This window comes from Microplitis mediator, chromosome 1, assembly GCF_029852145.1.
Source record: "Microplitis mediator isolate UGA2020A chromosome 1, iyMicMedi2.1, whole genome shotgun sequence".
NCBI lineage: Eukaryota > Metazoa > Arthropoda > Insecta > Hymenoptera > Braconidae > Microplitis > Microplitis mediator.
Genome location: NC_079969.1, coordinates 620892 through 648884, shown reverse-complemented (window position 1 = coordinate 648884; position 27993 = coordinate 620892). Strand labels below are relative to the sequence as shown.

Here is a 27993-nt window from a genome sequence, read left to right as displayed (position 1 = left end):
GAAGAGAACTGAGTGAGAAAGAAAGAAGGGGCGGCCACCCCCTCTCTGTACACCGCCACCCGTCTGGCCATGGAATGGCCGGAACGAGCGTTGGAGCCGTTGAACGTGTAGCGTCGAGTAGACCGCATCCTAAAGTGTGTGTAGTACTTCAACCATTTTTTCGTTATTATTATTCTTCTTTAACCATTTATTATTTATATATATATATATACATACATCTATATCTATATATACATATACACACATATATATGTATATATAATACATCTTGATTCGAAACGTGTCACATTTTTTTCCCGCCTACAATTATTGCAATTTACTATTTTTTAAAATATATTCAAAGTGCGCATCGTGGTCAGTTTTAAATAATTCATTTTTTTTTTTTTTTTTACTTTTTTATCCGTTACTGTGTGATATAATTCATATATATATATATATATATAGATACATATATCGAGTGGATTTCCAGTAAAATATTCGCGTCTAGTCGATCCAGAGGACTTTGACTACGAAGACGACGAGGACGCTTCGGAAATACGGGCGTGTGTTTATACCGTCGACACCCGTGAGGGTGCGCGCGTGTTAATGTGAAAAATAAAAACCGGTGGCATTTTAAAACAAAAATAATTTTCTACTCGATATTCAAAAGTTCATTCAAATTTTCATATAAAAGTGATGTGCGAAATTTATTTATAAATTGAGTATATATATATAAATAAAAATATATGAGAATTTTGATATAAAGTATAAAAAAAATTTTGAAAAAACTAAAAAAATTGTGAAAATAAAAATAATAAAAATAAGTTTGGTGTAGGAGGTAAGGGCGCGTGTGAAAAAAATGTCGGAACATCACCGCGTCGCCGCGGCAGCGGCTGCTGCGGCTGCTGCTGGTGGCTGGGGTACATCGAGCCCTGGGAATCGTGATGACAATGGTGGTACTGGTAATGCTGGTGGTGGTGCTAATAATTGGTGGTCTGGTATAAATGCTGAACAACAGCAACAACTTCAACAACAAGCTGCCGCTGCTGCTGCTGTTGTACAACAGCAACAAACATTACATCAACATTTAATGAATCAACAAGCAGCAGCTGCTGCTGCTGCAGCACAACAATTAAATCAACATCATCAAGACATCGTACGCAGTACTGCCGCTGCTACCCAACAATTATTTTCATATAAAATGGCATCAAGTTTTCAAAATCCAGCAAATTCTGGTGGACAATCAAATACTACTGTATCGACGACATCATCAAATAGTGGTGGTGCCGGTGGTAATAGTGGTAATCAAAATCAAAATCAAAATAATTCTAGTGGTGGTGCTAATTGTATGAGAGGAGGTGGATACGATTATCGTATGCCCCAGCAATCTGGTGGTGCTGGCAGTAATACATCTGCTGGTTCAAATCAACCTAATAATAGTAATAATCAACAAGCAAATACTGGTGGTAATACTGCTAATTCAAATACACAAACAAATAATCCACCAGCTGGTAGTGTGCAATGGTGGTATACCACCAGTGGTGCTGTTATGGACGCGAATAATGTTCATCAACAAATGCAAGGACAACATTTATCGGCAAATCAAATTCCCGCGGTATGTTACCACAGAAAGACAGAAATTCAAATCAATAATTGAAATTATTTATTATTTTACTCAAAATATTTTTAGTCCTGGGTCGCGTTATCCAGTTTCCTCTCTCTCACTTTCATGGCCTCGTGGTACGTTTTTTTTTTTTCTATAGCTACGGCTTGAGTACGGACTGTACCTTAAAGCCGAGCTGCTACCAGGCCCCAGATACCGGTTTCTCTCTCGGGTCAGCTACATTTTTTTTTACCTCCCCCTTTTTATCCTTCTCATCTATATAATTTTTTTTTTTTCATTTTTTACTTAAACTTTCACCTAAAAATATTATTTTGAATTTTTGAATATTTTAAATACGGCGGAAATTATGATCCTGAAGTTAACAGACAATTCAAAATTTTTTGAACAATTAAATTTGAAGAAAAAAAAAAACTTAAAATATGCACATGTAGAAAATTTTAAAAACTACATGTTCAATTTTTTTTCTTCTGGTTTATCGTCGAAAAAAAATTTAAAAAATTATTGGACGTCTGCTAACTTCAGTATCATCGCAAATTACCACGTGCCGAAAAATTTTACTCTTAATAAGAAAAAAAATTAATAATTATGATAATGATTCACTTGAAAAATGAATTTGGATTTAAGTTAAAAAAATTTATGCTCCGTTATAAATTAACTTTTTTTTTCTCTTTCTCCCTCTCGCTTTGTCTCTCTCCGTAGCCATCGTCGCTATTGATTCTGGTTAAAGCCGGGTCGTGCCCGCGCGCAATTCGCGTCGTTTTCTTCTCTCTCTCTCTGTATCTCATTCCCCTCGAACCATTTTTACCCTCCCTTACTCTGCTCATAACGTTATATATTTTACAAAATATACATTTATGGATTTTTTTTAATATATTTATTATTATAAAAATTTAATTACTGAAAATATTTAATCAATGAGATTAAAAAGCTTTGGAATTTCAGTATCGAGTTACGTGAAATAAAAACTTGATATATATTTACATATATATGCAGATAAATAATATTATAATATTGATGTAAATAATTATATGTAATTTATATATTTTTTTTAATTTGAGTAGCATCAGATCCAACAACAGCTGCCAGGTCAAAATAATTTACAACAAAATAACACCCAAGTAAATAAAATGCCGCGTGGTAAAACGGATTCAAAGCCGAGAGGGCGAATGACAGCGTATGCATTTTTCGTTCAAACATGCCGTCAGGAGCACAAGAAAAAACATCCTGAAGAGACCATCATTTTCCAAGAATTTTCGAAAAAATGCGCTGATAGGTGGAGGGTAATTATTTTTTTTTTTTTATTTTTATTTACAAGATTGAGTTAAAAAAAATTGGAGTAAAATTCAAATAAATTGGAGTCGCGGGTCTTAAAATTGAAATATCTACTAAAATAATGAAAATATGAAAATTTTGTTAGAATACTTTTTTGAAGAGAATTTAATTCTCTACAAAAAAGTTCATGAGCATTTTTTTTGTAAACTCAATAGTTTATGAGCAATCGTGAAAATTATGAAAGTATGTAATTGGTTTTTTTGAAAATTGTAGATAATGTCCGACAAAGAAAAAAAACGTTTCCAAGAAATGGCTGAAAAAGACAAAAAAAGATACGACGCTGAAATGCAAAATTACACACCACCCAAAGGTGAAAATATTAAAGGAAGAGGAAAGAAACGCAAGCACCTCAAAGATCCCAATGCGCCCAAAAGATCATTGTAAGAATTTTTTTTTTGGGTTGAAGGAAAAGAGATTTGGAGAAGAGTTTGAATTAAATTTTTTTGTTTAATTTGTTGATAGATCGGCATTCTTTTGGTTCTGTCATGATGAACGTGGAAATGTAAAAATGCGTAATCCAGAGTATGGTGTCGGTGATATTGCTAAGGAATTGGGTAAAAAATGGTCTGACGCAGATCCAGAAACCAAATCTAAGTACGAGGCTATGGCTGAGAAAGACAAAGCTCGATATGAAAGGGTAAGAAAATTTTTTATTTGGAAAATTTATTATTTGGATTCGTGATAAAAATTGATTATTTAAATTAATTGAATTTTTTGAAAAATTTATCGATAATTTTTTTGAAGTTTACTGTAGTAACAATTTTTTATTAATGACAGCCGTAATAAATTTGAAAAAAATTTTTTTTTTAAACAAAATATTCCCAGGAATTTAAGCGACTGAGTAAAACAAAATGGCGGCGGAATAAAAGTAGGACTCAATTTTTTTTTGTAATTTCAAGATAAAGAGAAAATATTTGAGATTTCAATTTCCATATTTATGAGAATAAATATATATATATATGATTCAGTTGATTTTTAATTTTACTCAAAAAAAAATGAATTCAATTTAAAAATTATCAATTTTTGTCACCACAAATTTCCACTTTTATTTAAAAAAAAAAACAATTTTTTTTAAATAAAAATAAAGCGTTAAAAATTTTTTATTTTTTATTTATTTATTTAAGTTTTTTATTTTTTACAAAATTATCCTTTCAAAATTAACAATTCCGTTTTAATTGACGTAATTGTTAATTTAAAAAGAAAAAATGAAAAAAAACAATTTAATATATATTTTTTTTTGTAAATAAATCATATATATATTAACAAGTATATATATGATATATAAAACTACTCGTCCCAAAAAAATAAAAAATAAAATAAATAAATAATTAATTTGAATAATTAAAATAATTAAAAAAAAAAAAAAAAGATAACGCGTAGAATTGAGTTGTAATAATTGCAAAAAAAAACTTAAAACTTTTCATTAAAGGAATCGACTGCATACAAGAAGAAAATGGCAAACGGACCGGGAGAAATTTTATGATCGGAATTTCGATTAATAAGTCACTGAGAAGTAGAGAAAAAATGAAAGAATGAAAATGCGCTATTCTCATCGGGGATAATTATAATATTAATGATTAATAATTAAACTATAAATAATAATAATACTTTGAGACATTAAATAATTGATAATTACGAACGAAAAAGATTGAAAAAAAAAAAAAAAAAACATAAAAAAAACTTACAATTTTAATCATACATTAAATAATTATTAATTAAAAAATGATTAATAACACGTAGGATTGAAAATAAAGAAAAAAAAACAATTATTTAATAAGAAAGGAAGAAAAGAAGAAAAAATAATTTATGAAAAATCTTCAGGAAAATTGATAATTTTTTTTATTTTTGTTACAAAAGAAAATCATTTTTTTTTTTACCCATTTTCTTTTGTATTCATTTTTTCTTCATTTTTTTCCACGTAACATTTTTTTTATAAATATATGTTATATATTTATACATATATAAATATATGTGTATTTATGCTGTGTGTGAAAAAAATTTTTGTGTAACGAAATTTGTATGAAAAAATTTTTTTTCATTTATTGCATACATAGTATATATATAAATGTATATTTATATATATATCAATATATATATTTTTACCATAAAATTTTTTAAAAACAAATTACATTAAGTTTAGTATTTGAATAATGAATAAATTTAATTAAAAAAAAATTAATTAATTAATTAATTAATTAAGAATTATAATTATAATTAGTTATTAAAATTAGTAATAATAATTAGCTGATAATAATAATTATTATTAAAATACATGATTAATTAAAATATTGATAATTATAATAAAGAGCGTGTGTGTAACAAAAACAAAAAGTAAAAAAAAAATATATATTAAAAAAAAGAAAAAAAACTGACAATTAAAGAAACAATTATTTGATGTAATGTAGTTGCGTTAATTAAGTAATTTTCGAACTATTAAAAACTTTTCATTAAAGGAAATGACTGCGTACAAATTGAAAACGAAGGATGGTCCTGGTGTTGTGATGGGAGCACCTGCAAATGCTATGATGATTAAGAACGAGAGTGAGGAGGACATGGAAGAGGATGATGCCGAGGAGGATGATGAATAGCGTGGATTTATTTATTAATTTTATTAAATAATTAATGGAATTAAGGTATCAGTTGCCTACCCATCGATCCATTCTCTATTATATTTTATAATGCTCACTGTTTTTATTTATTACTGTCGGAGTACCGAAAATATTGACAATTACTTTATCGATATTCTGTAAAATTGTAACTTTTTTCTGAAATCGATAAAAAAAAAAAAAAAATGATTGTGACCAGAGAATTCGTGAGAAAATTTCCGATAATTTGAGTACCCACATCGATATATTTGAAAAAAGTTCAAAGTATCCATCAGCTCGCGACTAAACCGCGAACGACTCGCGGAATGTTAACAGCTAAATGACTTTATTTAAATATATCGTTGTGGGTACTCATTTTACCGGGAATTTTGTCTACTTGACGAAAATGAAATTCATTTCATCGAAAAAAAATTCAGACGAGTTATTTTTTCTTGAGCAGTAATAAATATATCAGTGACTTTAGATAATTTACTAATCGGTAATAAATTTCTAGGTAACTGATACTTGTTCCAATTAATTGATTTCAATTTAATATTAATTAACAAAAAAAAAAATACGTCACTTTGATTAAATTTAACAAGTTGAGAATTGACGTCCTTTTCCTTAAGAAAAAAAGTTGTCACCTCATTCCTCAATAATTTTTTTTTATTTAAATTTGAAAATTTCTCACTGTACATACCAATTTACCTTGTGAGAGTACTTACTTAATTGTATGAAAATCTAAATCCTCATTCTCCTCAATCGTCCTCTCAATTATTTAATTAAAATTATAAATAATTAATTTATATTTTAATTGTTAATATTTTAAGACGTAATTTATAAAAATTAACACATTTTTTCTTTAACAATTAAAATTAATTAATTATTTATTTATTATTTTTTTTTCTTCACGAGATCTTCCTGCCTTTTTTTTTATTATAAATTTATTTTAATTATACACTGGATTTAATTTTAAATTTATTTATAAATGAATGAGAGTTTAATGAGCGAATGAATAATAAAATAAATTTTTTGTCTGAACAATTTGTATTTTAACATATTGATAGTAAGAAAAATAAATAATTACTAATTATAACAATTAATTACATTAATTTAAAAAAAAAAAATAATAGAAATTTACTTGGCAGGAAATTTAAATGTAATGAGTATGTATTTTTTTTTTATTTTACGATAGACAAAATAATAAATAGTGATTATTAATTATTAATTATTAATTAATTAGTACTGAGAGATGTTAATTATTTTATGGTCTCAGTTTCTTACGTTAATTTAAATTTTGTGTACTTCAATATTATTATTTTCTTCTTTTCTTTTTCTTCTCTATTTTTTTTAATTATTTTTTTGTATTAGAAAATTTAGAAAAAAATAATACAAGATGTTTTTTTTTTTATTAATCGATGATTAATTAAAATAAAGTAATTATTGAACAAAATTATTGGCTTTTTATTTATATTTTGAAACGCAGAAATTTTTTTTCATACCGAGCCTGAAAAACATGAGTGTGAATGTAGCAGACATCAGACAAATTTTAAATTATTAATGAATGAGTAAATAATTTAAAAAATGCGCATTTAGAAAATTTCAAAATTAATAAGTGTATTTATTAGGGTGTTTCAAAAAAAATTTTTTTTTTTTTATGATATCCAAAAATTGAAAGTATAACTAAATAAAAATTTTGGTAGCACTCCGAGCTCTTAATAATGATATTAAGGTTTGCCTCAATCCATTTTTCTATTTTCCATTTAAATATGATCCAGAAGTTAGCAGACAATTAACAATTTTTGGATTTTTTTTTCACCAAATCAATTGCAAAAAAAAAAAAAAAAAAAAAATGCACATGTAGAAAATGAAAAAATCTACAAGTGCAATTTTTAAAAATATTTTTTTTTTTATAATTTATCATTTTTTTTTAAATTCCAAAAATTATTTGACGTTTGCTAACTTATGATACTGAAATTAGCCGACGTCTAATAATTTTTGGATTTTTTAAAAAACGATAAATCATGAAAAAAAAATATTTAAAAAAATTGCACTTGTAGTCTTTTAAATTTTCTACATGTGCATATTTTTAGTTTTTTTTTTTCTTCAAATTTAATTGTTCAAAAAAAAGCCCAAAAATTTTTAATGGTCTGTTAACTTCAGGATCTTGCTAACTTCAGTATCATATTTAAATAACACGGGAAAAAAAGTTTTTTTTTTTTAGAATTTTCCAGCTCATAAACCAATCAACAGATTTTTATGCATAACAATTTTTTTTGTAGGAAATTGAACGCTTTACAAAAAAAGTCTCTAATCATTTTTTGATAAATCCCACTGTTCAAAAGTTATTTAAGTTTCAAGTCAAATTTATAGTAAATTTTGAGATCTTTTCACTTTTCCGGCGAAACTATCAGTCTTATTACAAAATGTCATAGAAACTTTTTTGTAGACAATTTTATTCCTTACAAATTATTATAAATAAAATTTTTCGAAATTCCGCATTGTTTTCAGTTTATTTTAATTTTAATGTCAAGCTCTTAAAATTAATCAGAAATCTATTTTTTTAAGAGCTTGACATTGAAATGGACATAACTTGAAAACAACGCAGAATTTCGAAAAATTTTATTTATAATAATTTGTAAGGAATAAAATTATCTAAAAAAAAGTTTCTATGACATTTTGTAATACGACTGATAGTTTCGCCGGAAAAGTGAAAAGATCTCAAAATTTACTATAAATTTGACTTGAAACTTAAATAACTTTTGAACAGTGGGATTTATCAAAAAATCATAAGAGACTTTTTTTGCAGAGCGTTCAATTTCCTACACAAAGTTTTATTGCGCATAAAAATCCGTTGGTCTGTAAGCTAGAAAATTCTAAAAAAAAAATTTTTTTTCCCGTATTATTTAAATGGAAAATAGAAAAATGGATTGAGGCAAATCTTAATATCATTATTAAGAGCTCGGGTTGGCACCGAAATTTTTATTTTCAGACTTTCAATTTTTGCAAACCAAAAAAAAATTTTTTTTTTTTGAAACACCCTAGTATTTGTTATAAATATTTTTTTTTTATTTGTAATTTTAAATGTGTCTGATGTCTGCTACTTTACACTCATTCAAAAATGAGTATTTTTTACACCTGTTTTGAAAATTCAATTTTTCTTATGTAAAGAGAACTTTTGATGTGCAATGCAGAGAAATTAATTAAATATATGGTAATTTCACTGAAGATGAGTAGCCGTCATCACTACGAGTTGATCAAGACCCGAATCAATGATACTAAAGTTAGCAGACGTCTAATAATTTTTGAATTTTTTTTAAACGATAAATTATGAAAAAAAAAAAATTTGAAAAAATTGCACCGGTAGTTTTTAAAATTTTCTACATGTGCATATTTTTATTTTATTTTTTTACAATTGATTTATTTAAATACAAAAATTCAAAAATTTTTAAATGTCTGCTAACTTCAGGATCATCCCGAATCATTACAATTTTTTGAAAAATTCTGCGGTAACTTGGACGGAAAGTCGGATTTAAAATAAAGCAGCATCAATTCCAAAAAAATAAAAATATGCACATGTAGAAAATTTAAAAAACTACAGGTGCAATTTTTCCAAATATTTTTTTTTTAATAATTTACCGTTTAAAAAAAATTCAAAAATTATTAGACGTCAGCTAACTTTCATGTCATTGAATTCAAGGACATTTGGGATCCGAATCACCGGGTTTGAATCCCGCTAAAATTTTTTAAATATTCGCGCTCAAATAAATGAGCGCACCGCCATTTGCGCACGCGCGAAAATTTTTTTTTAAAGACAGCGACGATTTTTTATAGAAACCCACCAATAGTCTGTCTAATTCTAATATTCATAGACGTCTACAAATTAATTGTAGTTACTCATATATATTTTATGGTAAAAAAAAACATGAAAATTTTTTATAATAAATACGTAAGCTAAATAATTTACAAGTGATAAATAATAAATATTTCCCATTACTATTTTTATCAGTGAGTATTAATTTTTAAAAATAAACTAACCTACAAGATTTTTATTTATTAAACGAATTGTTAATTACTTTCAGAACAGTAAATTTAAATGAATACATAAAAATATAAAATGTCAAATGACTGTGAAAATTCATTGATAACAAGATTAAATAATAAAGCTAAAGTAGATTTCACGAACAAAAAATTAAAAGATGTTGCTTCCCGACTACCTATGATATATGAAGAAGGTTTAAAAAACAAAAATATAAATAAATATGAAAGCTCATATGTATTTTTCAAACGTTACTTAAATATAGTAGCATGGGCTAAAAAACAAAAAGCGTATAATGATGCCCCTAATAATTATCAACAAATTGTGCCTAAACAAGTGAGTAAATAATTTATAGTCATGAGACCACTCAAATTTTAATTAAAAATTCAAAAATTTATTTTGATTTTTTAAAAACTTGGATTTCCTACCCCGTGTAAAAAAAATTTGTTCCAAAAAGATTCAAAAAAAGTTCTGCATGTGGAACTTCTAAACATGAGACAGATTAGAACTTCGAATGGAACTTTTTTTGAACGTTAGTCATTTTGATGGTAAATAAAAAGTTTTTATGAGTGAATTTAGAGTCAAAAAAGAACGTTCTTAGAAATTTTTGGAATTTTAAATGGATATTCCAAAAAAGTTCCATAATCACCACTTTTGGCCTTTTTCGAAAGCTAAAAAAGACGTTCCAAAAACATTCAAAAATGGTTCAAAAATCGTTACTTAACAACCTATTATAGAACTAAAGTAGATGTTCCAAAAACATCCCAAAAAAGTTCCAGAATCATCACTTTTGACTTTTTATGGACTAAAAAGGCGTTCCAAAAACTTTCCAAAATCACTTCTTTTGTATCTTTTGTAGAATAAAGACGTTCCAAAAACATGCCAAAATAGTTCAAAAATCACTACTTTTGAATTTTTTATAGAACTAAAAAAAACGTCCATAAAAAATTCCAAAAAATTCCAAAAACGTCCTTTTTTGACTCTAAATTTGCTCATAACAACTTTTTTTTTACCATCAAAATTACTAACGTTCCAAAAAAGTTCCATTCGAAGTTCTAATCTGTCTCATGTTTAGAAGTTCCATATGCGGAACTTTTTTGGAATCTTTTTGGAACGAGTTTTTTTTTACACGGGACAGAATTCTACTTTGAATTTTTATGATTCTAAAGTCAGCAGACAATTAAAAATTTACTGATTTTTTTTTTCAACAAACCAGTTACAAAAAAATGAAAAATAAAAATATCCACATGTAGAAAATTTTAAAAACTACATGTGCAATTTTTTAAATTTTTTTTTTAATAATTTACTGTCTATAAGAAAATCCAAAAATTATTAGGCGTCAGCTAACTTCAGTATCATGAATTTTTATGATCCTGAAGTTGGCAGACATTTGAAAATTTTTGAATTTTTGTTTTTCAAAAAATCAATTGCAAAAAAATAAAATGAAATTACGCACATGTAGAAAATTTTCAAAACTACAGGTGCAATTTTTTTAAATATTGTTTTTTTATAGTTTATCGTCTGAAAAAAAATCCAAAAATTATTAGACGTCAGCTAACTTCAGTATCATTCATTTTTACTGTAAATTTTTGAATTGTTTATTAGGGCGGGCCGAAAATCCGCTTTTTTTGAATTTTCATTATTAATACCAAAAATATTTTTCTTTGTACAAAAAAAAATTTAGGTCGATATTTTAGGCTCGTCAAATCCCGCCAAAGTTAGAAGTTTAAAATTTTTTTTCCAACTTAGTCTGATCGAAAATTTAATTCTCTACAAAAAAAGTCTTATAGTAAAATTACGTAAAGTTGATAGTTACTGAGATAATTGCAATTTTGTTCTAAAAAATATAATGTACCAGAAAATCGGAACGTTTTCCGTGGAACGAAAAAACAAATCAAATGAACAGTAAAAAATCTACTGAATATAGATTTCTGAAATGTTTCGCATAGACGTTAGTACGTCAGATAAAAATTGCAGCCACCCCCAACTACTCCTTAAGCTGTCAAATTACATAAATTTTTTCATTTTCGTTGCGCGAAAAACGCTCCGATCTTCAGGTACATAAAATATAATTTATCAAGATATTATAAATTTTTTAAGGTAAAATATGAATTTTATCGTATAAATTTCATGGAAAATCAAATTTCTTACAAAATTGGCCCTCTGGTAAAAACTTGAAATTTATATTTATTCAGAAACCGGCAGTTTTATGTTTAGATATTCACATTTTTCGTTATTTGGTGGCTTTCACCAAGAATCGCTAGTATCTTTGTGACTATCAACTTTGAATTAATTTTTATTAGGTCTGTTTTGTAGAAAATTGAATTTCCTATTAAATTTTTATGATAAAATTTATTTTTTACCCTGAAAAATTTATAATATCTTGAAAAATTATATTTTTTAGAGCAAAATTGCAATTATCTCAGTAACTATCAACTTTATGTAATTTTATTATAGGACCTTTTTTCTAGAGAATTAAATTTCCGATCAAAATAAGATGGAAAAAAAATTTTAAACAACTTCTAACTTTAGCGGGATTTGGCGAGTCTATATCGACCTAAATTTTTTTTGTTTTCCCAAAAATTTTTTTTCTGTACAAAGAAAAATATTTTTGGTATTAATAATGAAAATTTTAAAAAAGCAGATTTTCGCCCCATCCTATTGTTTATGACAGCCGTCAAATAATGAGTGTGAATGTACCAGACATCAGACAAATTTAAAATTATAAATAAACAGAGTAAATAATTTAAAAAATAAATTTAAAAAAAATGCACTTATTGATTTCTTAATTTTTTAAATGTACATTTTTTTAAAATTTTATTTTTTGAATTATTTATTCCATTTATTAATAATTTTAAATTTGTCTGTCTGCTACATACACTCATGTCAAATATTCACGATCCTGAAGTTAGCAGACAATTAAAAATTTTTGGATTTTATTTTGAACATTTAAATTTAAAAAAAAAAAAATCAAAAAATGCACATGTAGAAAATTTAAAAAACTACAGGTGCAATTTTTTCAAATTTTTTTTTTTTATAATTTACTGTCTAAAATAAAATCTAAAAATTATTAGACGTCGGCTAACTTCAGGATTATCAAATATTCAATTTTTATTTAACGGAGAGCTCAGTTTTTTCAAGTCACCAAAAGTCTCTACTTAGCTCCGACAATAATTTGATTTATTGAAAAAAATATCAAAATTTCAAGTCGTTTAAGATAAAATTTACTAATAATTCAAAAATTCCCAAACAATTTGTATGATACAGCAGTTAGCCGACGTCCAATAATTTTTGGATTTTTTTTGAAACAATAAATTATAAAAAAAAAATTGCACCTACAGTTTATTAAATTTTCTACATGTGCATATTTTTATTTTTATTTTTTTAAAAATTAAGTCGTTAAAAAATAAATTCAAAAATTTTTAACTGCTAACTTTAGGATCATACAATTTGTACACCTCTATATTTATATATTATCCCAACTATAATTAATTATTTTCTTACAAATTAACAGATTGAAGAGGTTAAAGCTCTCGTAGATAGTTTATTAACAAAATTAAAATCTGATCAACAAGTGATAAGCGAACCAAAAAATAAAAAACAAGATGAAGATTCATACCTCGACAAACTTTCTAGTTGTCCCGACATTCCAGATGACGAACCTGTTCATAATAACAATAATAATAATAACAATAATGTTATTAAAATAAATAATAATAATAATATTAATAACAATAGCAATAATAAAATTATCAATGATAGTGATAATAAAAATCAATTGGAAGGTTTTATAAAATGTCAAGAATTATTCCCAGCAATAAGCAACAGTAGAACTTTGATACTGGATGTCAGACCTGAAAATGATTACAAATTGTCACGAATTCAAGCGAGGAATTGTATTAATATACCTGAAAGTTGTATCCACCTTGGGTAAGTTTATTATATTTATTTTAAAAAATTTTAACATTGATAAATTTTTTTTTCATAAAATAAATAAACGAATATTATTTTCTTAAAGTTGATGGAATTCCCTGTAAAATGAGTACCCACAACATAATATTTAAGTAAAGTCATTAAATTGTTCAATACCCGCGAGTTGATCGCGAGTTGGCCGCGAGTTGATCGGTAACAATGAATTTATCCAAATATATTGATGTAGGTACTCAAACAACAGGAAATTTCATCACTAATTCAACTATGCATAAATATATACATATATATTTATATACATTAGAGTGTCTAAAAAAATCGACTTTTTTTTTTTTTCTTGAAGAACATTGAAAAATCGACAGAGTATCTCTAGATAAAGACCCTGTTAAAATATGAGACCTTAATATTAATATTTAAAGGTGGCGATTCATGATTTTCTATTTTCCATTTAAATAATGTGGGAAAAAAAATTTTAATTTTGGAATTTTATACCTCGGCGATGGCTTATTGAACGGATAAGTTCAGGATAGATTTTTGTAGGGAATTGAACGCTCTACAAAAAAAGTCTCTTATCATTTTTTGATAAATCCATCTGTTGAAAAGTTATTGGAGCTCGAAGTCAAGTTAGAGTAAATTTCGAGATCTTTTTACTTTTCCGGCGAAACTATCGGACTTATCATAAAATGTCATGAGATCTTTTTTGTAGACAATTTTATTTCCTACAAATTATCATTGATAAATTTTTTTCAAATTCTGAATTTTTTTCTAGTTATTTCCATTTTAATGCCAAGCTTCTAAAAAAGTAGTGTTCTGATCGATTTTAAGAGCTTGGCATTAAAATGGAAACAACTAGAAAAAAATGCAGAATTTGAAAAAAATTTATCAATGATAATTTGTAGGAAATAAAATTGTCTACAAAAAAGATCTCATGACATTTTATGATAAGTCTGATAGTTTCGCCGGAAAAGTAAAAAGATCTCGAAATTTACTCTAACTTGACTTCGAGCTCCAATAACTTTTCAACAGATGGATTTATCAAAAAATGATAAGAGACTTTTTTTGTAGAGCGTTCAATTCCCTACAAAAATATATCCTGAACTTATCTGTTCAATAAGCCATCGCCGAGGTATAAAATTCCAAAATTAAAATTTTTTTTTCCCATGTTATTTAAATGGAAAATATAAAATCGTGAATCGCCAGCTTTAAATATTAATATTAAGGTCTCATATTTTAACAGGGTCTTTGTCTAGAGATACTCTGTCGATTTTTCAATGTTCTTCAAGAAAAAAAAAAGTCGATTTTTTGAGACACTCTAATCTACATAAATATATCAAGTCGTATCTCCAGAGGGTTTACTAATTACTGTTCAAATCACTTTAATTATCACAAAAAAATTACATTGTCTCAGAAGTTATACAGGACTTGTTTATTTTTTTTTTTCGCATAACGCAGAGGTCTGATTTTGCGTTCTTATCATTAGTCAACTAATTAATAACAAACCTCAAATAATTAGATAAGATAATAATGTAATTAACACTTTTTTTTATTACGAAATTTTATTGCTTATAAAACTTACAGATTTTTATGATAATAAAAATAAAATATCTCGGGAAAAAAAAATTTCATTTATCAATTTTTTTTTGCAGCTCTGTTGCTACGAAATATTCCAATTACATTAAGGATCCTAATGATGTAACACTTTATGAAGAACGCAGCAAACAATACATCGATTTATTGGTACTAGTAGACTGGCATACAACTCATGATAAATTAAAACCGTCTAGCCCAATAGCGTTGATGAAAGAAATATTAACAAAATGGGATCCAGGAAAAACTAAAGGCGATCTCGTGATGCTCGAAGGTGGTTTCAACGAATGGATAAATGTCTATCCGCAATTTGTAACTGATCCGAATGTCACCTGTCCATCAGATTGGGATGACCATCCCGAGTATGATGTAATGCCGAAGATAGAATATCCTAGTTACTTGAACACAGATCCAAAGCGACCTGAATCTACCACTGGTAGATTTAATCCTAAACGTATTACTGAAATTAATGAGACATTAGACGAAATAAGTAATTCAGTTTCACGGCTGTCACAAGATTTTAATCAAATAGACATTGATACAAGTAAAAGTAATAGCTTTGATAATAATAGTGATAATGATGATACGAGAACTAAATTTACTGCTAAAGTTAAAACAAGTATGCCAGTAATTGATCGTACTAAGAAACCTACCAATAAGGATCCGGATATTTTGGAGTACTTTGAAATTTTGAAGCAACGTAATGATCTTGCTGAATATCAAGAGAAATTAGAAAATCAGTGGTACAGAATTGAACAGGGGATCCTTGAGTTGGTTAAAGACGACGTTGATACCGCGGAAAAAATACAGGAGAGAAATCTTGTCAAAGAAACACTTGAAAAAATAGTTAGTGTTTTTATTTTCTTAATGTACATGAAATTTCTTCTCGAATGAGTACCCACATCGATATATTTCGATAAAGTCATATTATTCTTACCTGGCCGCGAATTAACCGCGAATTGATCGTTAACGGTGACTTGATTTAAATATATTGATGTGGGTACTCAAATGAGAGGGAATTCCATCACAAATTCAACTGTCAGAATCATTTTTTTTTTGCCCTCAAAAAAAAAAAAAAATTGTGGAAATTAAAAATAAGACAACTGACACTTGCTTATAATTATTTATTTATTTAATTAATTAATGAATTAAATTGTTTTTAGCTTACAGATAAAAAATATAATAAACGACAGGTAAATGATAAAAAAGTTTCACTTAAAAATAAACTTGCGTATTGTTCTGCCGAAGAAACAAAATTAGATATTCGATATGGGGATATAGAAAATCGAATTAAAGAGACTCAATTAAAGCGTGAAGAAGTGTAAGTATTGTAAATAAATGAATTTAATAATTTTTAATAAATATAAAATAAAATATTTACCAAGTTTTTGTATTTATAAATAAAATTTGTTTATTTATTGGATTTGGTTTATTTTTAGCTTGAAAAATATCGAAAAAATAATAACAGAAAGAGAAGAATTTAATAAAAATAAAACAAATAAATATGACAATGAAATATATAAAGAGCCATTAAAATCAGAAGATGCTACGGTAACAATAAACTCTGATTTAAAAAGATCTTTGTCAAGCCCAAATCTCGCCCAGGTAAAAAAGATTAAATTAACCAGAGACGTAAATATTATTTATTACTATTCTTTTATTACCACATTTTCAAATATATTTACGTTATTATCTGTATATATTTTCATTAATTTTTTTAATAAATTTCTTATTTAATTTATAGTATGAAAATTTGAAAAAGCCAACATTTGATCGGTCATCCAAGCCCTCGGATTTACGTAAAAATCAATATGGCAACAATTATAATAAATCTGTTGATGACTCAAATCTTTCTCATATGAAACCAGTTTTTATGGATAATATGGTAAGATATTTATTTAATTATTAATTAACCGCGAGATGATATACAGCAAAAGTTTTATCCGAATATATTGATGTGGGTACTCAATTACCCGGAAATTTTATCATAAATCGAGCTGTCATAGTCAAGTTTTTTCTTAAATAATTTTTTTTCGAAAAATCAGTATTTATTTTCTTAAAGTAGACAAAATTCCCTGTAAAATGAATACCCACAACATTACATTTAAATAAAATAATTTACTCCTTAAAATCCGCGAGTCGACCGCGAATTAACCGCGAGCTGATCTTCATTCCTGACTTTATCGCAATATATTGATGTGGGTACTCAATTACCCGAAAATTTTATCATAAATCGAACTGTCATAGTCAAGTATTTTTTTAAATAATTTTTTTTTGACAAATCAGTATTTATTTTCTTAAAGTAGACAAAATTCCCTGTAAAATGAATACCCACAACATTACATTTGAATAAAATAATTTACTCCTCAAAAACCGCGAGTCGACCGCGAATTAACCGCGAGCTGATCTTCATCCCTGACTTTATCGCAATATATTGATGTGGGTACTCCAATAACAGGAAATTTTATCATAAATCGAGCTGTCATAGTCAAGTTTTTTTTTAAAATAATTTTTTTTTGACAAATCAGTATTTATTTTCTTAAAGTAGACAAAATTTCCTGTAAAATGAATACCCACAACATTACATTTAAATATAATAATTTACTCCTCAAAATCCGCGAGTCGACCGCGAATTAACCGCGAGCTGATCTTCATCCCTGACTTTATCGCAATATATTGATGTGGGTACTCCAATAACAGGAAATTTCATCACAAACTCAGCTGTGACATCCATTTTTTCCCTGCATTTAAAAAAAAAAATTTGCAGTCCAGAAATTAAAAATAAAATAACTAATTTTTTATTATAAATATTAATGATATATTTATTTGTAAAATAAATTATTCAAACGCAGTAAAAAAACATATTTACCCACGTGATCAATTATTTGAACACGTGAATTAAAAAAAAATTACTACACCTCATTTTAAATTAAAAAAAAAAATTTAATAATTAACTAATTAAAAAAAAAGTAATTACATAACTTTGTAAAATTAAAACAAAAAATTGAATAATATGAAAAAAATAAATATATAAATATTAAATAAGATATTTTATGACAAATGACGTTGACAGTTAATTCGTTTAAACTATAAGAGGATTTAAAACTCTCATATTAAAATTTTATTCGCTGAAGATCTCATACATTGTGTACTGAGTAAATGTTTAAATTAATAAGAGCAGCGTAAAAAAAATAAAAAAAAATTAAACAGAAGTTTGAGTAAATATAAAAAATAAAATAAATATTTGATGATAATGATATATGAGATGAATTGAAAATAATTATCAAAGATTGAGAAATTGACCTTGGGTTTTTTTTATTTTTTAATCTTACGAGGGACATTTTAACGTAAGATAAATTTTTTTATCACATGCCATTACATTACTTGTCAGTTTAATGAGAGTTTTAGTCCGAGTTAGATTAGAAATTAATTAAGTTAAGATTTATATATTTTTCCAAAATGTTGTGATATTTTATTATATAATTAATCGATAATTAGTAACCGAAGGTTATTAATTTTTTTAATATGGTACAAATTAGATTTTTTTATGTCGACATCTATAATCTAGTAAGTTATTACTTTATTTATTAACTTGTTGATTTAATTATTTATTTATATCATTATTATTATCATTATCTTTAAGGAAACGAAATAAATCTTGTTTACGTAAATTTTTTTATTTAAATAACTGGGTATTTTTAAATTTACTCAAACGTCAAGTTCAGTCTGCAGCATTCGCGCTTAATTGTGTCATTAATTTTTTACAAAATTAAATTTAAAAAAAATAAATTTTTTTTCAAATTCAAATTTTTCGCGCTCAATTTTTTATTTATATAACTGGGTATTTTTAAATTTACTCAAACGTCAAGTTTTGTCTGCAGCATTCGCGCTTAATTGTGTCATTAATTTTTTACTAAATTGAATTTAAAAAAAATAAAATTTTTTTTCAAATTCAAATTTTTCGCGCTCAATTTTTTATTTAAATCACTGGGTATTTTTAAATTTACTCAAACGTCAAGTTCAGTCTGCAGCATTCGCGCTTAATTGTGTCATTAATTTTTTACTAAATTAAATTTTAAAAAAATAAAAGTTTTTTTCAAATTCAAATTTTTCGCGCTCAATTTTTTATTTAAATAACTGGGTATTTTTAAATTTACTCAAACGTCGAGTTTAGTCTGCAGCATTCGCGCTTAATTGTGTCATTAATTTTTTACTTAATTAAATTCGACCAAAAAACTTTTTTTCAAATTCAAATTTTTCGCGCTCAATTTTTTATTTAAATAAATTCTGTAGAATTTTTATTAAATAAATAAAATTTTAAATACACATGTACAAAATGTTGATATACAAATATCTATATATATTTTTTATATAAAAACACGTGTACGAAAAAACGAGTTATCGATGAGGCTTCGGAATCCCATTAAATCCGATAGTAGTAGTAATTTATTTTAAAACAACAAAAACCACTTGCTCTGTGACGTAACATTTTATTATATCGTAATTTATTTACTATTTAAACTCTGACACTTTACCCGCCGAACTTTACTCACAACACTAAAGTTTCTCAGTTAATTATTTACTAAAAATGTTAATGACAAAAAATTTTTCAAATTTAAATAATTTAAATTATCAAGAAAAAATAATTAAATTGTTTATTAATTCGTGATAAAAAAATTATGATTTATTTTTTTATTTACGAATTTTATAAAATATGGTTTATATTTATAAAAAATTAGCTCCGTTCCATATTGTCATACAATTTAAGAAGGTAATTAAATATGATACTGAAGTTAGCAAACGTCAAATAATTTTTGAAATTTAAAAAAAATAACAAATTATAAAAAAAAAAATAATTTGAAAAATTGCACTTGTAGATTTTTTTATTTTCTACATGTGCATTTTTTTTTTTTTTTTTTTTTTGCAATTTATTTGGTGAAAAAAAAATCCAAAAATTTTTAATTGTCTGCTAACTTTTGGATCATAATTAAATATGATACTGAAGTTAGCAAACGTCAAATAATTTTTGAAATTTAAAAAAAATAACAAATTATGAAAAAAAAATATTTTGAAAAATTGCACTTGTAGATTTTTTTATTTTCTATATGTGCATTTTTTTTTTTTTTTTTTTTGCAATTGATTTGTTGAAAAAAAAATCCAAAAATTTTTAATTGTCTGCTAACTTTTGGATCATAATTAAATATGATACTGAAGTTAGCAAACGTCAAATAATTTTTGAAATTTAAAAAAAATAACAAATTATAAAAAAAAAAATAATTTGAAAAATTACACTTGTAGATTTTTTTATTTTCTATATGTGCATTTTTTTATTTTTTTTTTTTTTGCAATTGATTTGTTGAAAAAAAAATCCAAACATTTTTAATTGTATGCTAACTTTTGGATCATAATTAAATATGATACTGAAGTTAGCAAACGTCAAATAATTTTTGAAATTTAAAAAAAATAACAAATTATAAAAAAAAAAATAATTTGAAAAATTGCACTTGTAGATTTTTTTATTTTCTACATGTGCATTTTTTTTTTTTTTTTTTTTTTGCAATTTATTTGGTGAAAAAAAAATCCAAAAATTTTTAATTGTCTGCTAACTTTTGGATCATAATTAAATATGATACTGAAGTTAGCAAACGTCAAATAATTTTTGAAATTTAAAAAAAATAACAAATTATGAAAAAAAAATATTTTGAAAAATTGCACTTGTAGATTTTTTTATTTTCTATATGTGCATTTTTTTTTTTTTTTTTTTTGCAATTGATTTGTTGAAAAAAAAATCCAAAAATTTTTAATTGTCTGCTAACTTTTGGATCATAATTAAATATGATACTGAAGTTAGCAAACGTCAAATAATTTTTGAAATTTAAAAAAAATAACAAATTATAAAAAAAAAAATAATTTGAAAAATTACACTTGTAGATTTTTTTATTTTCTATATGTGCATTTTTTTATTTTTTTTTTTTTTGCAATTGATTTGTTGAAAAAAAAATCCAAACATTTTTAATTGTATGCTAACTTTTGGATCATAATTAAATATGATACTGAAGTTAGCAAACGTCAAATAATTTTTGAAATTTAAAAAAAATAACAAATTATAAAAAAAAAAATAATTTGAAAAATTGCACTTGTAGATTTTTTTATTTTCTATATGTGCATTTTTTTATTTTTTTTTTTTTTGCAATTGATTTGTTGAAAAAAAAATCCAAAAATTTTTAATTGTCTGCTAACTTTTGGATCATAATTAAATATGATACTGAAGTTAGCAAACGTCAAATAATTTTTGATTTTTTTTTCGCACAATAAATTATTAAAAAAAAAATATTTGGAAAAATTCCACCCACAGTTTTTTAAATTCTCTACATGTGCATTTTTTTAGTTTTTTTTTTTTTGTAATTTATTGTGCAAAAAAAAATCTGAAAATTTTAAATTGTCTGTGAACTTCTGGATCATGATTAAGTTTAATAATAAAATTTTTTTTTTAGCAACGAGGTACAACTGGATTAAAAAATCTTGGCAATTCATGTTACATGAGCTCGATAATTCAGTGTTTAAGTAACACTCCATATTTGTCAACGTACTTCAGAAACAACAGTTACGAAGATGCGTTAAGTAAAAACGGTAGTTATGGAAAAAATGAAAAATTAGTAACAGCATTTGCCCAAGTTATTAAATCACTGTGGACTGGTACCATACGTCACATTTCACCAATCGAACTCAAGGTAAAAAAAAATAATCTATTTATTTATTTATTTACACTTTTATATAATTGATTATTTTTTATTGATTTGACTCTTCGGTTATCGAGAAAGTTATTACTGAGATTATTTGGAGTATGAGTGATAAATTACTATCGCGTAATTAGGGAAGTTATCAGTTTTTAAAAATAATAAGACGAGTCTCTAAAAAATTTTTGGTATTTTATTTTTTTGAATATTTAAAATTGTGTGAGACTGAAGTTAGCCGACGTCGAATAATTTTTGAATTTTTTTTTTAAACGGTAAATTATTTTTAAAAAAAATAAAAATAAAAATATGCACATGTAGAAAATTTAATAAACTGTAGGTGCAATTTTTTTTTTATAATTTATTGTTTAAAAAAAAATCCAAAAATTATTGGACGTCGGCTAACTTGAGTATCATACAAATTGTTTGGGAATTTTTGAATTATTAGTAAATTTTATTTTAAACGACTTGAAATTTTGATATTTTTTTTAATAAATTAAATTATTGTCGGAGCTAAGTAGAGACTTTTGGTGACTTGGAAAAACTGAGCTCTCCGTTAAATAAAAATTGAATATTTGATGATCCTGAAGTTAGCCGACGTCTAATAATTTTTAGATTTTATTTTAGACAGTAAATTATAAAAAAGAAAAAAATTTGAAAAAATTGCACCTGTAGTTTTTTAAATTTTCTACATGTGCATTTTTTGATTTTTTTTTTTTTGAAATTTAAATGTTCAAAATAAAATCCAAAAATTTTTAATTGTTAAAATTATTAATAAATGGAGTAAATAATTTAAAAAATAAAATTTAAAAAAAATGCACATTTAAAAAATTTAAAAATCAATAAGTGCATTTTTTTAAAATTTTATTTTTTAAATTATTTACTCTGTTTATTTATAATTTTAAATTTGTCTAATGTCTGGTACATTCACACTCATTATTTATGAGACTGAAATTAGCCGACGTTGAATAATTTTTTAATTTTTTTTTAAAACGGTAAATTATTTTTAAAAAATATTTGGAAAAATTGCACTGATAGTTTTTTAAATTTTCTACGTGCATTTTTTTAGTTCTTATTTTTTTGTAATTTATCTGTTGAAAAAAAAAATTCGAAAATTACCTTCTGTTAACTTCAGGATCATAAAATTGTAGTCAATAAATTTTTAATTAAATTCATTAATTGAAGATTCAAATAAAATAAATTATAATTTAAGTCAGTATTTATTAATTAAAATATTTTTAAATTACAGTTGACGTTAGGAAGTTTAAGTAACGCCTTTGGTACAAATGAACAACAAGATTCACACGAATTTTTAATTCTTTTGCTGGAGTGGATGCATCTCGCCCTCAGAACGGTAATTATTAATTTTCATTTTAAATATCCTTGGATTTTCCACGAAATTTCTCACATTTTTATTAATTGACCTGTAGGATAACAAAGAAATTCGTCCGAATACTCCGATGACTGAGGCCGAGAAACAATACCAGCAATCATTGGAAGGGAAGAGATCGGTGTTGAGTGAATTATTTAATGGACAATCACGTTCTACATGTACATGTATATCTTGCGGGTTTCATAGTGAGACTTATGAAACCTTCAATAGTTTAACACTTTCAGTGCCTGAAAATTCACCATGTGAATTGTATGTAAGTAGACTTCATTAAATTAAATTACCCGTGTAAAAAAGTTGCGGGATTCCGCAGGTGATTAGCTGAATATCATGTGGAAGTCATATTTTGACACAAATATAAATTTCAGATGATTTTCGGGTGAGTATCCAATCAGCAGTAATAAAGTAATAGGGGAACCTGGGGCATGAAGGCCCCCCTCAAAAATTTAGTAAATTTTTTTTTATATCTGGGTCATAATGAACCACCTGTAAAAAATTTTCTACAGAAACAATTTTTTTTTCTAAACTAAAATGAATTTGAAAAATTTATTAATTAAAGCTCTTTTAGGTCAATACACTAAAAAAAATTCGCGAAGTGTTTAACAGTTTAATATAAATTCATTGAAATGTTAAAACTCCGGACAGGAGTGGAATAAAATCCACCACTCCGAGATCACTCGGCTAAAAAAAACTCCTTCATGGAAAGAAAATTATGGCAGCGGTTCCCATAATTCTGTGAAATTTTTTCCTATACCATCATAGGAATTACGACCATAAATTATGGGAGCGGTTCCTATGATTATAGGAATGTTTCCCATAATTATAGAAATAGTTCCTATAATTATGGGAATGATACCCATAACACTATAGGAATGGTTCCTATAATGATAGGAATGGTTCCTATAATTATAGGAATGTTTCCCATAATTATAGGAATAGTTCCTATAATTATGGGAATGATACCCATAACACTATAGGAATGGTTCCTATAATGATAGGAATGGTTCCTATAATTATAGGAATGGTTCCTATAATATTATGGGAATGTTTCCCATAATTATAGGAATAGTTCCTATAATTATGGGAACCATTCCTATAGTGTTATGGGTATCATTCCCATAATTATAGGAACTATTCCTATAATTATAGGAATGGTTCCTATAATTATAGGAATGTTTCTCATAATTATAGGAATAGTTCCTATAATTATGGGAATGATACCACTATGGATGGTTCCCATAACATTATGGGAATAGTTCCCATAATATTATAGGAATTGTTCCTATACCAATATAGGAACCATTCCCATACCATTATGGGAACCATTCCCATAATGGTATGGGAACTATTCTCATACTATTATGGGGATGGTTCCCATAATATATGGGAACCATTCCTATAATGCATAGGAAAACTTCCAATAATTTTCTTTCCGTGTATTTTCCCCGCAAGAAAAAAAAATTTTTTTGTAATAGAATTTTTCATACAATCTATCACTAGAAGTATATTTCTATACTATCTTTGTGTATTCATCAGGAATTTACATTTGTGTCAAAATATGACTTCCACATGATATTCAGCGGATCACCTGCGGAATACCGCAACTTTTTTATACGGGTTAATTGTAACAGAAATTCCAAATAATCGGTAAATTACTCCAAGTAATTTCCTTAAAAAAAACGTCAGTATTTAAATTATCAACGTAGTGACCAAGTAGAAAATACGCGAGTCTGCTATCGGAGGGACTCGGGTTCGAATCCCGGCGTCGGTAGACTGTAATTTATTAACATGTATAAATTTTTTTAACAGGATTGTATTGGACAATATTTAAGTGAGCAAAGTATAAGTGAATGGAAGTGTCCTAAATGTAAAGTTGCGCGGCCAGCAACCAAAAAATGTGATTTTGTAAAATTGCCGCCAATTATTATTATTCATTTGAATCGTTTTAGTGGAACTGATGGAATAATGACTAAAAAAAATACTTATGTTAAATGCCCGCTTGTTAATCTTAAGTTACGTCATCTTGTTGCTAATGACAGTACCAAAAATTATAGTTATGATCTGTACGGTCTTTCGCATCACATTGGTGGCATTCATGGCGGGCATTATACGGCCTATTGTAAAAATAATCAAAAGTGAGTAATTGTTTAATTAACTACTACAATTATTTTCGTACTTAACTGTAATTTTTTAAATCCGCGTTTATTTAAATTGATTCCCTGCACGGAGAAAAAAATATAGTAAATTTTACTTAAAAATATGAGAATAATTACTAAATTTGGATAGTAATCTTGAAACACTGATGATTTATATGAAAAATTCATAAACAGATTAGCATATTTTACAAGTCGTTTAGTAAATTTTACGATCCCGTCTAGTAAATTTTACTATATTAGAATGGAAAAAAATAAAATTAAATTTTTAATAGTTTTTCAACTTTTTATTATTATTGATTATTATTATTATTATTTCTGTCATCTGTATTGGGGTTGGTGTGGATTTTTGTTTTTTAAAAAATCACTTGATTCAACCGAGATTCGAACCCTGATCTCCCGCGCGCGAGTTCTTTCCAATGTCTGACGGCCCGATGTGTCCTTTGAACAAAAGTTTCAGAACTTGTAATACATCTTTGTATATGCTATCCCCACCAACTTTTAATTTTATCTATACATAGTAGAATTTACTATACAGATAGTAAAAAAATATAATCGTGTTAGCAAAAAATACATTGCGTATAGTAATTTTTAATATTTTGTATAGTAACAAATCCTATATTGTACTCTCTAAATATGAATTAGTGATTTTTCACTAATTTCAAGTGAATATTCACTAATTGTGAATACTACAATCGTACCACGCAGAATTAGTGAATATTCACTAATTTCAAGTCAATATTCACTAATTTAAAGTGAATATTCACTAATTGTCAATGCTACAATCGTACCACGCAGAATTAGTGAATATTCACTAATTTTAAGTGAATATTCACTAATTTTAAGTGAATATTCGCTAATTTTAAGTGAATATTCACTAATTGTCAATGCTACAATCGTACCACGCAGAATTAGTGAATATTCACTAAATTAATATGTGAATATTGGAATTCACTGATTTGATAAGTGAATATGAGAATCCACTAAATTGAAAAGTGAATATGGGAATCCGCTGATTTTTCATCGGTGAAAAAAAATATTATATTGCGAAAAAAAATATAAGACACTTGTAATTAGATTCGAAATGTGATTAATGTATTAGAATCATTACTTAGAGGAAGTATACATGATTTTGATTGATGAAAAAATCCCGGTGACTGCTGGGCTCGAACCTGCATCCTTCCGATTCAAAGTCTTTGATGCTATCCACTGCGCTGACCTACGCATGTGATCGCGAGAGTGTAAATAGTATATTGGTTATGATACCAAACAATAACTGATGAAGAAATAAAAAATCCGTGATGTTATGATTGACGTATTCTTCATATAAATATATTATTGTTCTGTACTTCTATTTTTTTTTATTTTGAAAGTTTTTTATTAAAATTTTTAAAAATAGCACCATAATTATTAATTATATTTATATCTAGTAAAATATTTAATTATTTGGTAGTTAAAGTTACTAGTGAAATTGTGAAATTCATAAATTAAGAAGTGAATAAGAGTTTGACTTGTAGAAATTATGACAATATCGGTAGTTCAGTAGTGAAAATCACTAATTTGCTAGTGAAAATTATAGTACTAAATTTATTAGTGAGAATTCACTAATTTGTTATTTAAATACACTGATTCTGAAGTGAATAATACTTCACTAACGTAATTAATGAAATTTCCACTAATTCATGTTTAGAGAGTATTAGAAAATTTACTTTCTTAAATTTGTATTTATTAATAGTACTTGATAGTAAAATTTACTATACAAATAGTAAAAAATATAATCGTCTTAGCAAAAAATACATTACGTATAGTAACTTTTAATATCTTATTATGTAATTATTACTAACTAGTAAATTTTACTAAACGTTTAGTAATAATTACAATACAGAATGGATTTTTTCATATCAATTAGTAAATTTTACTATAGGATTGTAATTTTTACTATACTTTTTTCTCCATGTGGGTCAATATTTTTTTTTTCTGTATTAATTTTTATATTTAATTATTTATAGATGGTTTAAATATGATGATGATCGAGTATCAGCTGTAAGTGAATCAGATGTTAAGAACATAAGCTCCAGTGCCTACTTATTGTTTTACTCATCAATAAGACACGATTCCTTTATAAATTCGCACTAATAAATTAATTATTATTTAATGAATTATATATTTGAACAATTAATTAAGTATGGCTTCAAATATTTTATAAATATAATTTATAAATTTTAATAATCTGCCATATTTATTATTATGTATATATGTTTATTTAGAAACAAATTATAGTAAGCAATTGTTGATATTAATTATTAATTATTATAAATAATATAATTTAAATACTGTAATATTTTTTTTTTGATTATAAAAAGTAAATAATATAATTATTAATTAGTATTGCGTAATAATAATTTAAAAAAAGATAAAACGTATATTTAAACCAAAAATTTTATTTGAATGTAAGCTTGTATTCATTTTAAATTCTTTATTTAATTGCATTTTAAAAATAAATTTAATTAAAATAAATTATTTTATTTATTGTACTCATATATATTTTTTTTTATTAATTTCAATGGAAAGTTAAAAGTGAAATTCAAATTAGAAATTAATTGCCGCCATTGCGCGGTAATAGAACAGCGCGCGCTGCGC

General features: G+C 25.7%; 2 protein-coding genes across 4 annotated transcripts; both read left to right on the top strand.

Annotated features, from left to right (window-relative positions):
• Positions 1 to 59: 59 nt before the first annotated feature.
• On the top strand, positions 60 to 5939 carry LOC130677483 (high mobility group protein DSP1). Of its 2 annotated transcripts, none has more exons than XM_057484255.1 (6): positions 60 to 134; positions 815 to 1594; positions 2665 to 2883; positions 3149 to 3315; positions 3398 to 3572; positions 5389 to 5939. In XM_057484255.1, exons 1-6 carry the CDS (start codon positions 75 to 77, stop codon positions 5521 to 5523), a joined length of 1536 nt encoding a protein of 511 aa, XP_057340238.1. In that variant the 5' UTR covers positions 60 to 74; the 3' UTR covers positions 5524 to 5939. The 2 variants fall into 2 exon arrangements, with proteins under 2 accessions (XP_057340238.1, XP_057340245.1); XM_057484262.1 differs by lacking the exon at positions 5389 to 5939 and adding an exon at positions 4365 to 5330.
• A 3441-nt stretch (positions 5940 to 9380) lies between these two features.
• LOC130677470 (ubiquitin carboxyl-terminal hydrolase 8-like) lies at positions 9381 to 27673 on the top strand. Of its 2 annotated transcripts, none has more exons than XM_057484245.1 (12): positions 9381 to 9528; positions 9603 to 9895; positions 13074 to 13489; positions 15136 to 15922; positions 16240 to 16397; positions 16516 to 16681; positions 16821 to 16961; positions 21571 to 21807; positions 23060 to 23164; positions 23241 to 23456; positions 25010 to 25335; positions 27363 to 27673. In XM_057484245.1, the coding sequence occupies exons 2-12, from the start codon at positions 9638 to 9640 to the stop codon at positions 27487 to 27489; spliced, it is 2937 nt and encodes a 978-aa protein (XP_057340228.1). In that variant the 5' UTR covers positions 9381 to 9528; positions 9603 to 9637; the 3' UTR covers positions 27490 to 27673. The 2 variants fall into 2 exon arrangements, with proteins under 2 accessions (XP_057340228.1, XP_057340224.1); XM_057484241.1 differs by having other exon boundaries at positions 16516 to 16708.
• The last annotated feature ends 320 nt before the right edge of the window (positions 27674 to 27993 follow it).

Bases quoted from the DNA above. Each gene is read 5' to 3' on its own strand.
- LOC130677483 (XM_057484255.1), top strand. From the start codon at position 75: ATGGCCGGAACGAGCGTTGGAGCCGTTGAACGTGTAGCGTCGAGTAGA. The intron at 3,316-3,397 runs GTAAGAATTTTT...ATTTGTTGATAG, and splicing joins AATGCGCCCAAAAGATCATT to ATCGGCATTCTTTTGGTTCT. The intron at 3,573-5,388 runs GTAAGAAAATTT...TTTTCATTAAAG, and splicing joins ACAAAGCTCGATATGAAAGG to GAAATGACTGCGTACAAATT.
- LOC130677470 (XM_057484241.1), top strand. From the start codon at position 9,638: ATGTCAAATGACTGTGAAAATTCATTGATAACAAGATTAAATAATAAA. The intron at 21,808-23,059 runs GTAAAAAAAAAT...TTTAAATTACAG, and splicing joins TTTCACCAATCGAACTCAAG to TTGACGTTAGGAAGTTTAAG. The intron at 25,336-27,362 runs GTGAGTAATTGT...AATTATTTATAG, and splicing joins TATTGTAAAAATAATCAAAA to ATGGTTTAAATATGATGATG.